General features: G+C 60.2%; 1 protein-coding gene across 1 annotated transcript; it reads right to left on the reverse strand.

Annotated features, from left to right (window-relative positions):
• Window positions 1-4,080: 4,080 nt before the first annotated feature.
• Window positions 4,081-12,923, reverse strand: LOC112946872 (hippocampus abundant transcript 1 protein-like). Its single transcript, XM_026038826.1, has 12 exons — window positions 12,799-12,923; window positions 11,633-11,728; window positions 11,013-11,075; window positions 10,536-10,663; window positions 9,958-10,072; window positions 9,601-9,819; window positions 9,007-9,120; window positions 8,755-8,826; window positions 8,101-8,213; window positions 7,842-7,939; window positions 7,135-7,301; window positions 4,081-7,047 (listed from the first exon to the last, which is right to left on the reverse strand). Exons 1-12 carry the CDS (start codon window positions 12,880-12,882, stop codon window positions 6,844-6,846), a joined length of 1,473 nt encoding a protein of 490 aa, XP_025894611.1. The 5' UTR covers window positions 12,883-12,923; the 3' UTR covers window positions 4,081-6,843.
• Between the last annotated feature and the right edge of the window lie 36 nt (window positions 12,924-12,959).

Below are 12,959 nucleotides of genomic sequence, written 5' to 3' on the forward strand. Positions count from 1 at the left end.
GCCGTTGTCAGCGCCGTCGTGAGCGGCTCAGGCTCTGCAGGCACAGAGGCCCCGCGCCGCTCACCAGGGCTCCCCGCGGCACCGGGCTCCCCATCGCTCCCCGGTGCGGGACACGGAGCGGAGCCGTCCCCGCGCTCACCGTGGGCGCGCACGGCCAGGGCGGCCGCGCGGCTGAACGTCTCCCGCCGCACGGTGAGCGTCAGGCGGCAGCGGATGTCGGCGCCGGCGGGCGCCTCGGGCAGCACCAGCGCGTCCTGCACGTCGAACAGCCCCTCCTCGGTCTCCTCCACGTGCGCGTCGGCGCGCCGCAGCAGCCGCGGCCCGCGGAACCAGGCGAGCGCCAGCCCCGCGGGCGGGTAGACGCCGCGCGCCGCGCAGCGCAGCACCAGCGGGCGCCCAGGCGCCGCCGGCTCCGCCGAGAGCTGCAGCGCGGGCGGCAGCGCTGCGGGCAGAGCGCGGCGTGAGGCGGCGCCGGGCACGGCGGGCCCGCGCGGCGCCGCGCTGCTCACCGTACACCCGCAGCTCCACGGCCCGCTGGAGGAGCCGCCCGCCGCAGGCGCCCTGGCAGATCCTGGTGCCCTCGGCGGCCACCGTGGCGTCGGTGACGCGCAGGAYGCTGTGGCCGCCGGAGGAGGTGACGCTGCCCAGGTTGGTGTCCAGCCCCCGCCACTGCACGGTGCCCGCGGGGCAGTCCAGCGAGCAGTTGAGCTGCACGGAGCCGCCCAGCGGCACCAGGGGCTCCGGCGGCTCCACCGAGAGACCCGGCACCGACAGGCGCCCTGTGCGGGGAGAGGAGGCACCGTCAGCACCACCGGCACCGGCCGACACCGCCAGTACCACCGGCACCGTCAGCACCACGGGCACCAWGGGCACCGTCAGCGCTGCCCCCAGCCCTGCAGGGCACCGTCCTGCCTTCCAGCAGCCCCCGGGCAGGAGCTTTCCTGGGGTCCTGCCCCTGGCTGCTGTCGGGAGCTCTCCTGGGCACGGGCAGCTTTCCCTGGGCCTCTGTGCTCGGGAACAAGGACCAAAGCGGCTCCCGGCGGCTTGCCGGGGAAGGGAGGCCCGGAGCCGCCCRCGGCTCCCACGGCATCGTCGGCCCCGCGGTTTCGCCGCAGGCAGAGGGCTCGGGGAGCAGTCCCCGTCCTGCGCCGGCCCCGTTCCCGCCGCGGCTCGAGCGGCAGCGCCCGCACTCACCGCGGCAGCCCCGGAGCGAGCCCAGCAGGAGCAGCAGGAGCGGCCCCATGGCCCCGCGAGCGGCGCCTCTCCCGACCCTCCTTCCTTCCTTCCTTCCCCAGCTCCTCGCGCCGCGACGGCCTCGGCTCCCGCTCTGCCGCCAGCCCCGTCCTCAGCCCTTCTTAAAGCCGGCGGGATCCGCCCCGCGCGCCTGGGGAATTCCGGGCGCATCCCGCTGAGCCGGGCACGTGCTGCGCGCGGGCGCCGAGGCCGTGGCGCGAGGGCAGCTCGGGGCTCCCGCTCGCTGCTGCGCTGCAGCCGCTGCCGCGGCCAGAAACTGCCACTGCCCCGGAGCCCGGCCTGACTGCGGCCTCCCCGGAGCCCGGCCTCGCTGCGGCCTCCCCGGAGCCCGGCCTCGCTGCAGCCTCCCCGGAGCCCGGCCTGACTGCGGCCTCCCCGGAGCCCGGCCTGACTGCGGCCTCCCCGGAGCCCGGCCTCGCTGCGGCCTCCCCGGAGCCCGGCCTCGCTGCAGCCTCCCCGGAGCCTGGCCTGACTGCAGCCTCCCCGGAGCCCGGCCTCGCTGCGGCCTCCCCGGAGCCCGGCCTGACTGCGGCCTCCCCGGAGCCCGGGCTTGCTGTGGAGCCCTGCCCGGACTGCAGCACCAGGGCGATGGCAGGGCCAGAGCGGGCAGATGGAGCCCGGGATGGGGCAGGACGATGGATAATGGAGCCCGGGATGGGGCAGGACGATGGATAATGGAGCCAGGTCGGGCCGGGCCGATGGATGACGGCGCCAGGTCGGGGCCATCCGGCCGAGCGGCGCCCGCGGCCGCAGGGGCTTCCCGGCGAAGGCTCCATCCCGGGGCCGCGGCTCGGGCGTCGCTGGCGAGGGGCCGAGCCGCCCGGCGCCGCTCCGCACGCCCGCCCGCTGCCGACCCCTCTGCAGCCGCCCGGGGCCTCCCYGCTCCCCGCGGAGCAACGGGAAAGCCCGGCCCGGCTTCCCGGCGGGATTGATGGGCTGCCGTTTGCCAGGCTGCAGGGTGGAAGTGCTCCGTAAACAGCCGCCGCCRGGCCGCGCTCGGCGGCCAAGGCCCTGATTTATGGCGGGGGATTTTCCTTCCCCCCGGCGCTGTCTTTGCTGCCCGGCACGTTCCCGGTAGCCCCGGGCCAGGGTCACCCTGCGCTGCTCGGCAGCACCGACCCCCCCGGAGGGCGTTTCTGGCATCGGCGGGAGCGGCTCTTTGGAGCAAAGCRGGGACAAGGGGACAAAGCGCCCGGGGCGCCGGGACGGCGACGTGGCCTGCGCGGGGCCGGTGCCGCCGCGGCCCTGGGTGTCCCCGCGCCGAGGCCGCTCCGGCCCTGCCACAGGTCAGTCCCATAGGAGGCCCTTTAGAAATAAAGGAACTTTCCGCCGTGGGTCAGCGACCCTTTAATGACTACCCGAAACTCCCGTGTTCCGCGAGGGACTTCCTCCAGGGCGGGATTCGCGGAGCACTTGAGGCTATGAGTAATCCCACTTGGATACGGCATTTCTCGGAGCTGCTCCGGCCCCCGCGCGGGCCGGCGAGCGGGAGGCTTGGAAGAGGTGATGGAAAGCRGACAAATCCCCATGTAGAGAGGTCGGAGCTGTGGGAGATGCCGGCGCCCTTCGGAGCGGCAGAGCCGCAGCGCCCGGCTCGGCCGCCCGTCCCGCCGCGAGAGCGGCCCCAAGGGCAGCGAGGAGCCCGCGCCGCGGGCAGCCGCGGCACACGGGGCAGAAGCGGCRAGCGCAGCCTCCGCTTTCCTGGAAACGGAAACTGGCCTGGGTCGGAGCAAAGGAAACGCTCGTTTTCAGGAAGCCCTCGGGGCTTCCCTGGGGTGCCGAGGAGGGCCCTTCCCGGCAGCGCCGGGCGCCGCGGGGCTSGCGCGCGCCAGCAGCCGCCGCGGGGCCCCGGCGCTCCGTGGGGCCGGGACTGCCCCCAGCCCAGCCCGCACACAGGCACCAGCCGCGGGGCTCGCTCCGAGGCTGGAAAAGMACAGAATTGGCTCAGAGAGCTGGAGGGAGCGCTGCAGCTCTTCCCAAGCCGCGGGATGCGCCGGGCGCCCCGTGCTCCGGGTGTTCCTGCTGGAGCGGGGGCCCAGAGGTCCCCTCCAGCCTCGACCATTCCGGGATTCCGTGAAACGCAAAAATCAGCAAGTTTTGCCATCACGGGGCTGCTCCTACAGGATATCAGCCCTTCAGCCACAGATCCCAGCCAAGGGCTGACAGGGATTTGTTTATGTTTCTTGCGATTATACTGTTCCCTTTGGTAGCATCCTCCAACCCTGGAAAAAATTATGTGCAAGACAGGATCTCGGGTAGGRCGAGCTGGAAATGGGCAGCCTGGATCCCTTAACACGCTCCGCGTGATGGAGATCCAGGGACGAGCACGGAATTTGAATCGATTTCCATTGATTTCCAGGGCCGGGGCTGCCCTGCGGCCGAAGGACGAGACCAGAGCGCGACAGCACCACGGGAGAGGAGCAGTTTAATAAACAACCAACGGAGGGAGAGAGGAGCCAGCTCTAAACACAAGTTGAAGTAAAATAAGTACATTCCATCATGAGCGCAAGAAAAACAAACCAACAAACAAAGAGGAACGCCGGAACAGGCGTTGTGCCACGCAGGGGAAGGCGCCGGGGAGCCTCCCGGCCGCGGAGCCGCGCGGATCGCGGTGACGGAGATGCTCAGAGCCCTTCAAGTGGAACGAAACCCGGAGCAGCGGGAGGCTGCTGCTTCACACAAGCGATGGCAAAAGAAAAGGAACGGGGTTAATGCACTGGCTTCTACCTGCGCTACTTGGGCTGCTGTGGTTAGGGCCAGAAAGCCGACTTTGGCCTCACGTTTGGGCCGCTGCTGTGACCGACCTGAACCGTGCCCGGCTGCAGAGGAGCCGCGGGAGCAAGGGCGCGACGCAGCCGGGGCCGGCGCTGCTCCCGGCTCAGTGCAGTCCCACAAGAGGCTCTTTTAAAAACGTCTTATTTTCTTCGAAAGGAACAGAAATTCGCAGAACTAGCTGGATGCTCTGCCCGGGTTTTCCAGGCTCCACCGGGAAAGCTGCACAATTACCAGCCCTTCAGAACGGGAAGATTCTTCATGCAGGTCCAGTAATTCCAGCTCGGCCCAAGTCCTTCCCTCTCAGCAGGTGCCTCCCTGCTCCAAGGGGTGGGAGAGCTTCCTTTGGGATGGCCTCTGCCCCAGGACAAGGGGGAGCATTCCCAGGACGTGGGAGCACCGCAGTCCCTTCTCACTGCTCGTGGCGATGGAAACGCGGAGGAAGGCGGCGCGTCCCGGCCCGAGCGGCTCCGCAAGCTGCTCTGTGCCYGCAGGACGGGGGAACGTTCGGGACCACCGGGATCAGCTCGTCACAACGCGCAGGAGTCCGAGYGCTCCGGAAAACCAGGGGATCACAGAGGCGGAAAAGGGGCAAGAAGCTCCAAGGAGACAGAGGCCGGGAAGCCTCAGGCAGCAGCAAGCGAAAGGGAAGTGGGTCAGAAGCACGTAGGTTTCCATAAACTATTAAATAACGGAAAGGACTCTTAAAAATATATATATATAATTTATATTATATAAATTATGTTTGTCTTCTTTGTAACATTCTATTTTACCCGTGAATGTCTGAGTGCCTCCCTGTGAATGAGGTAACGATTCAGTGGTTCGTTTCGCGTCGGTCTTGTGTGAGGGACAAGGTATTTGAGCTGAATTTCACACAGTGTAAACRGGGGGGTTGCAGATCGGCTGGGAGAAGCTTCAGCCAACACAGACCATTTCCGAGCAGTGGAGCTGGGGCTGCTGGGCAGAAATCCGGGTGCGAAGTTGGGGCTTCCCGCAGGGAAGGGTCTGCTGGACACGGGCAGCGCGGGCGGTCCGAGGAACGGCACCGTTTGGGGCGTCCCCGCAGCGGCCTCGAGGAACGCGGAGGCGCCGGCGGCCGGCTCCGCTCCACACTCCCGCATCGGAGCTGGGTACCAGGCAAGGGGGACACTCAACAAACCCAGYTCTTTCGTTTCAACAGCCACCTCCAACAAGCGGGTCAGAAAAGCGSTAAAAGGACATTTCTAGCTGAGCCCTAAGCGAGCAGCGACTCGGAGCTGTGAACATCCAAGAGGTTCCCGTGGCTTTCCTGCCACGCAGAGTCGGCACGGAGTCGGCACGGAGCAGGCCGACACGGAGCAGCCCGGCCCGCGCGGGCGCCGGCCCCTCGCTCCCGCCCGGCCTCTTTGGGCACTTGTATTTTCATTTCTTAAGGGTTCTCTGCTCCCCCTGCATCGCTCCTGACCTCGTGCAGATGCGAACAAGCGTTTCCTGCCCCTTCGCATCCCTGCAGCTACACGGAAGCTTTCAGGCACGCTCCTCCGCTCCCTCAACGCTCCAGCTCAGGCAACTGCTGCTCCTTCTAGGCCGGCCTAACCCTGCAGCTGAGGCTGCAGTTTCAGCACTCAGAGCAGGCTCAGGAGCGCGGCGTGCGCCAAACCTGGCAGGTCAAGTCACTGTAAACGTCGTGGGGATCTTTTGGACCAAGCAAAGCGAGCTCCACTTATTATCTGGTTTTAACATCAGATGGCAGCAGTTTGGGGGRAAAAAGCACAAAACAAAACAACCTGCTTTCTAAAAGTGCTCRAGATAAACAGCTATTTCTCTGACCATCTCAGGAAACTATGCTTTATCAAAGTGCTTAAYGGAGTTTAGTTGTTTCTCCAACCTCTCAAGAAACTACATTTTCTAAATAATCTTTCCAGTTCCATAAAGAGATRAAATAATAATAATAAAAACCCACTCCAACAAAACAAAGCCTCCACACTTTTGAATTCCCCCCTGGAGGTAAGAGCAGACAAAAGTTAGCTTAGTGTTCAACAAAAAAAGGAAAAACCCAAGCCCAACAAGAATCCCAATGCTGCAGCCATCTACGTGTTTGTTGTTCAGGTAATTGCCTTCCCATCGTTTGCCCGTTCTCCCTCGTGAATAAGGACAGTCTCAGTTGCAACTTTGCTTCTTAATTTTGTTACCTCCCCACGATCAAGTTGATTTCCTGTCCAAGTGTTGCTCGGAGCGGGATGGACAGATTCACAGGGACCTCGGCAGGATCTGCTGGACGCCCGCTGTTCCTCACACACGGACTCCTCGCTGTGTTAGCGCAGCCCCGCCTGCACGCGCTGGGCGGGAGCTTCCGCGCCGGGGCTGCCGTTTGCCCCGTGCCGCGCTGGGACGAGCAGCGAGCACCAGTTCCTGCAGGGGATGGGGGCACGTGGCGGACGCCTCGCTTTATTCTTGCTGGCAGATTGGTTAGCTCACGTTAAAACAAAGACAAAACTAGTTCCTTAGTTTTTCACTGGCAAGTTGAGCATTTGGCAGGTCACACCATGAAGTTCAGCACTCACAGAGGAGMGCAGGTTTGCTTTACACAGCGATTCCTTCACGCAGTGCAGCTCAGCATCTCCCTTTCCACCAGCACCAGSGGACAGAACTCCATTTTTGCACCAGCTGGATAGATTTGGCTTGAAGGGAAACCGTTTCCCTTCTCCCGAGCTGTTGATGGGACAGTCCATTAGCTCCTTTGTYCCCCCGACCCGGCCGCGCTGCGCCCCGGCTCCAGCTGGCCAAGTGCAGCCTGGATGTGGATCTGGGAGCCAGGCCAGGCTCTTCCCCCCGAGCTCATACGCTGCTGTCCTCGAGCAGGGGCTCCTTGCCGTCCGAGCCGCCGGCCTGCGGGCTGTGGCCCTGGGCCCCGGTGCTGTGCTTCTTGTGGCCGCCCGATCTCAGCGCCAGGTTGTGCTCCGGGATGAAGAGGGCCACGAGGAGCGAGAGCAGGACGGAGCACGCCCCGAACAGGAACGGAGGCCCCGGGATGATGCTGCTCTGTAGGGCGAGACACCGCGGTGGCCAGTGCTGCCGGGCAGCGGCGGAAACGACCGACAAGCGGCGCGACAAAGCGCAACGCGTTACCTCGTCCGACGGGTTGGCCATGTTGGGCTTGGGGGCTTTACCCAAAGTCTCCACCTCGGCCATCTCATTCAACTCAACGTGAAAGAGATAGAAGACGAAGCCGTAGAGAGCTGGTCCCAGTCCATTGCACAGCCCCCGGATTCCGGTGATCATCCCCTGCACGACGCCTGGGGCAGAGCGAAGAAAGAAGGAAAAGGCTCCAGCTTTGTGAAAAGCCCCGTTTTAGTCAGAGATGCTTATGTCTGAAAACAGGATCAAACTTCTACATCTGGATTGACATGCACTCTACAGACGAGGTGCTTAGCTGGTGATTATCTTAGCTTAACAACACGTTTTCTACACTCGGTACTGCTGGGCTGGCTTGCTGCTTTCTAAACAAACCAAGCACGGGCACATAACGCAACAGCTTCCAACTGACCTGGAACTCCAAACCCAAGCAACCTCTGTTAAATCTTCAATCAGACAAATGATCATACAGCAGCCCCTCTGTTGGAGCAGGCAACACTGAACATTTGTCTTTGTGCACAATTTAAGAATCAGGCAGGGACAAAGGCAAGATAGTGCCCATTATCACCAAGAATATTTTACAGTTGACGCAGCTGTTTTCACAACTCTACCCTACCAACGCTAACAGTTAAAACACTTCTCAGCCAAGACTCCTGCTGAGATGGACTAACGGATGAGACAAATCAGCAGCTCCGACTTACCCTGTTGGTCAGGGTCAGCGTTTCTAGATACCATGGCACTAATGGCTGGAAAGGTGATACTAGACATCGCGGCCACGGCTCCTGCTGCCCACATCATCCTTGGTAGGGAGAGAGGCACAGATTAACAGGCAGCAGCTACAGGTGGAGAGCAAAAGCAGCCAAGCATCTCCCTGTGGTGGGASACGGCGAGCGATGCGCAGAGCGGCGAGGAGCAGGAGCCCTGCCAGCTCCCACCAACCCAACCTYGGGAACCTCTTACCATGGCTGCGATCCGAAGCCATACCAGGCGAGCTGCAGGATCTGGAAGCCTAATCCCAGTAAGATGGTGTTTTTGTTTCCTATCGAACGCATGAGAATTCCCAACACGACTGTCTGGAAACAGAAGAAAAACGTGGGCTTTCAAATAAGGGCAGAGCAAGGTGACAACCTGGCAGAGAAGATGACAGCAATCAGAGCAAACCCTCGTCGCTGTGAGACCGCTCTGTCGTGAACACACTTTCCTCCAGAGCGCTTTGCAACGAAGCATTTTGACAAGGCAAAAGTTTTGACGTGTTTTGGGAAAAAAAAAAGAAAAAAAAAGACCATGTAGCAAAACACACAACAGCAGCAGTGGCAACCCTGGTTCTAGTCAAGGGCAGGGAAGACAAGATTATATAAATCAGCTTCTGCTAGAAACTGGTATTTCCCTTTCTAGTGGGTTCAGCATGAGCATCACAGAGACACTCAACATGCAGAAGTTACTGGTTTGTTACTCAACGAAGACTTAGGTACAGTCAACAGGTGAAAATACAGAGACCTGAGACACCTGCGCATGGAAATCACGTTGTTTAGGCCCATCCTCGCCCCAATTATCGAGTATTTAGAACATTCTTATAATGAAATTACTGCATTGTAGACAGAAAATCCTTCTCACCTGGGCCAGTATAGAGAGAATTCCAACTACACCAATAAAGGCTGCTACAGTCTCTGAGGAAAAACCAATGACCTGTGAAAATACCAGAAAGTGGTCACTTTTTATGAAACTTGGAATACGTCACTAGTTCTTCTAGCTTCAGCTTTACTGAAATTATTGGCCAAGATCGGCTTTTCCAGCATATGCAACTAAGACAGTATTTTCAGTGTGGGGCTTTGTCTTCAGAGCCCTTCCCTACTGCAAGGGGCTGACCTGGCGCAGGTAGAGGAAGAAGCTGGAGTACTGGCCAGCTTCGGGAAGGTAGGAGAGAAAGACGGTGATACAGATGAGCAGCACTGTAGAGTCCTGGCCCACTTTCCGCAGGGACTGCAGAAAAGGAAAGAAAAATAGAAGGTAATATCCTTAAATATTTTCCAGGTAGAGAGGTAAAAAAAGGAATATTTGCTGCAGAAAGCARGAGAAGTCTGAGATTCAGCAACACGCAACACTTCTGCCTTGGGCAGCCRTCATACCTGCTGCAGCAGTAACCACTGCTGTGCTGGCACAGCACACCACCCTGCTCTGGACTCAGTGCCTTTGGACAATGAAACTTATATTCGAGCAATTGGTACATTCCTGACAACCTTGTTGCAGGGATATCTGAAGCTCCTTTTAGAAATTAAACAGCTAAATTAAACGTTAGAAGCTGCCAGACAACTTATTATAAGTATAGCCTGCTATCAAATGGACAGCACACGTATGGCAGGGTTAAGCAAAGTGCATCTTTCTCCTAAGAGAGAAGAGCAAGGCCAAAGCCAACACAAACATTACAGCACGCAGAAAATAAAGAGCAGCCAGGTTACTTACAGCGAAAGGGTCTGCCTGCTCCCAGGAGATGGGYGCTCCCCAGGACACCGGGCGCATCTCCTCCGGCAGGGATTCCGGCACAGCCAGCAAGATGAAGCCGATATCGAGCAAAGCCACCCCYGAGGCGAGCACAACCACCAGGGTATCGCCGTAGGCTTGGGAAAGGTACGCGCCGATTGCTGGGCTTGTGACCAGACTAGCAGCAAACGTGGCTGAGACCTGCAAGCATAAAAAGTGGACAGGGCCCCTTGCTGGAGCCTGACACGGTCCCACGGCTCCCCGCTTCATTTCACACCTCTCCTAACTGTGCGGCCCCAGCTATTTCCTGCAAGAGCCAAGAGTTATTGAGCTCCTTACCAAGCCGTAGGCCGTGCTGCGTTCATGCTCCTGGGTGATATCAGCAACGTAGGCAAAAATCACCGAGAAGGTAACAGCAAAGACTCCAGACATGGAAATGACAGCAAAATACCACCTGGAACAGGAGTTGCCAAAGGGACAGTTAGGGACCGAGCGCACGGCACCGTCTGCACCTGCCAAATTACAGCTTTCCTCATATTCTCCCTTCAGCCTGTACTCTTTCGTTGCATCATAAATTGCTCAAAATCACTGAATTTCAGTCTCCTGCCTTATCAGTTTTATGATTTCCACCCTTCCCATCTCCTCCCCAGCAAGGGAGTGTCAACGTGGCTTAATAAAGATAATGTACATATTGGGGAAAAATAGGCACTAGAAGTATGAACTTTCTTCTTCTTCCTGAAATGGAACCACCTGGTAGAAGAGAGTAGGTAAATTAGGTTCCAGGCGGCTGAAAGGGCGCATCCTCAGGCTCCCTTTCCACTGGAYACCTCCAGCTCGTCCCCAAACGTGCCCCCGGCAAGTCCTTTGGGCTGAATCCCCCCATTGGAAACCCGCAGCCACGCCAAGAGCGAACTCACCACGGACTGATCTTCATAAGGGGAATTGGCGCACACGTGAAGAACACAGTGAGGAGGAGGAAGGATTTCCTGCCCCAGACATCAGAGAGAGCACCAATCAGCGGGGCACTTAGGAAAGAAAGCAGGCCCTAGGGCAAGAGCAGAGAGAAACGGCTCAGGCAAATTCGGACTTCAACAGCAAGAGCTTTGGGCAGCATTGTGGAAAGCCCAAGTGTGAGGAACCCATTCCTATTTTCTACAAGCAGGAAATTACAGTTCATTAAACTGCTGATATCCTTTTACTGAGGAAAACTCCATCAGCTCAGCACTGCGAAATACTCCGGCCATTTCTCCCTGTCTGTGAGATGCTGGTTTACATTCAGGAAATGAGACGGAGTATAAATTTGTCACTTCTCGCAGTTATTTCAGGTGCAAATGGAAGCCCACACACAATTACACTTATCGAAGGCATGCAAAAGCAAGAGAGCTGTTCCTCACCTTGACTCCGTGAATCAGGCCGTTCATCAAGAACGTGTGCTGGGGAAAGGTCTGGTGCAACACCTAGACAAAAGAGATCAACTTTTACCCAATCTCCACCAAGTTCTAGAGGCCCCTGGCGCCCAATGCCTCTGAGCAGCACGCAGGGAAAGGCAGCGGGGCCGGGCTGTCCCRTCCCGTCCCGCGGCGCCGCTCGCCTAAGGACTCCCTTCATCTCCCCACCGCGAGCAGCCGCTTTCCCTGAGCCACGGCGGGGCTATAAATGACTCCGTGCGTGGGGCAGCGCTGCTCACAGACATGCTGTCACACGGCTGGGATATTCCGACACGTGCCTTTCTCCAGCCCCGTCCCCTTCGTTTTTCCTCTGTTCCTACTTCACTTTTCTGTTCTTCTCTCTCAGTTTTGTACCCTCTCTACACTTGATTTGCACTTTACACCAGAGAGCATATGCCTAGAGGCCTTCATATAATAATAGAGTCTCCTTTTGAGTAGTTACCTAGACATCAAATCAAAAATATGCCTGGCCCATTAGACTTTAATGTGAASTGGTATGTCGACACGGGAAAATAAATGAAAACGAGAAGAGAAATGTTCCTGAAGTTCCCAGGAGACTTACTCACCGTGAGCATAGGAGTGGTCAGCAAGCCCCAGGCAAAGAACTCCAGGAAAATCACCACCACGGCGTGGTAGACGCTGGGCTCGCCGATCCCCTGCCGCTGCAAAGCAACGCCGGCCGTAAGCACCGACAAGAGGCGGCTCCGCTGCAGAGCCGGGGCTGCCCCGAGCCGAGCGCTTCCCGAGGCCGTTCCCGCAGCCCCCTTCCTGCCGGCAGCCCCCGCGCGCGGCTCCTCCCGCTCAGCCTCCAAGAGCCGGCAGCTTCCCTAGGACTGCATACGAGGAGCATTCCCCTGGCAACCTTTGCTATTAACAGGTACTGGGGCACTCGAGGAATTTGGCCAGCCACGTGCGCCTGGGTTTTAAGACGCTACAACTGCATTGGAGATAACTGGCACAGCTCTAGGCTTATCAGGAACGGGACAAGATGCAACAAGAAAAGTTAACTCCAGTGAAACGCCATTCACACACGGAATTACAATAGAACTGCATCCCTCAGACTGGCTGCAAGTCTGCTGGAAGGAAAAAAAAAAGGCAGAACATCAACAGCATCCACACAAGGGCATCAGCCCGGGGAAGCGTGGTCATTAGGTCAGGTTTACTGCACGCCACCCGCGCAGCGGGCAGCAGCAGGAGCAGGCCCACGGCGGCGGGCAGGGCCCGTCCCCAGCTTGCTGCGCCCGCAGGGAAGAGGGTCCCTCTCCTTGCTGCAGCCGCCCCTTTCCAAAGGCCCCTGGCACAGCTCTAACCCCGGCTCCAACCGGAGCTCTGCGCAGCTCGGGCTGCGCGTCCCGCCACGGGACCACGCTCTGCGCCGCGGCCCGGCGCACACGGGCTGCGGCGGCAGGCGGAGGCCGCGCGAGCCGCTGCGCGCGGGGCAGGTTCCGCGCGCGGCGCCCGGTGCCGGGGAACGGCCAGCGCCGCATTTCCGTCGCGTTGTATCTCACGAGACGGGAAGCCTGTGCGCTGCGTTGTGCGCCCGCCCCTTCGGGGCCGGTTGTACCCCGAGCAGCTGCAGGTCACGGCCCCGGGAGCCGCACCGGGRGGCAGCACGAACGACACTGAACTACGGACACCAGGGAAGGCCCGTTCCCGGCTCGGCTCCCCGCGCGGACCCCGAATCCAGCACCGCGGCTGAACCGAGCGCGCCGGCCGCCGCGCCCGCGCTCACGCTGGCGCCGTCGCGGATGACGATCTTCTTGGCGAGCAGCACGCTGCGGTTGAGCCGCTTCTTCTTCTTCTTCTCGCCGGTCATGGCGCCGCGGGGCCGCTGCGGTGGCGCGCGCCCCGCGGCTGCCCCATGTCCCGCGGCGCGGCCCGGCCCGGCCCGGC

The sequence above is a fragment of the Nothoprocta perdicaria genome, unplaced genomic scaffold, assembly GCF_003342845.1.
Source record: "Nothoprocta perdicaria isolate Ctin4 unplaced genomic scaffold, notPer1 scaffold_218, whole genome shotgun sequence".
Lineage (NCBI taxonomy): Eukaryota > Metazoa > Chordata > Aves > Tinamiformes > Tinamidae > Nothoprocta > Nothoprocta perdicaria.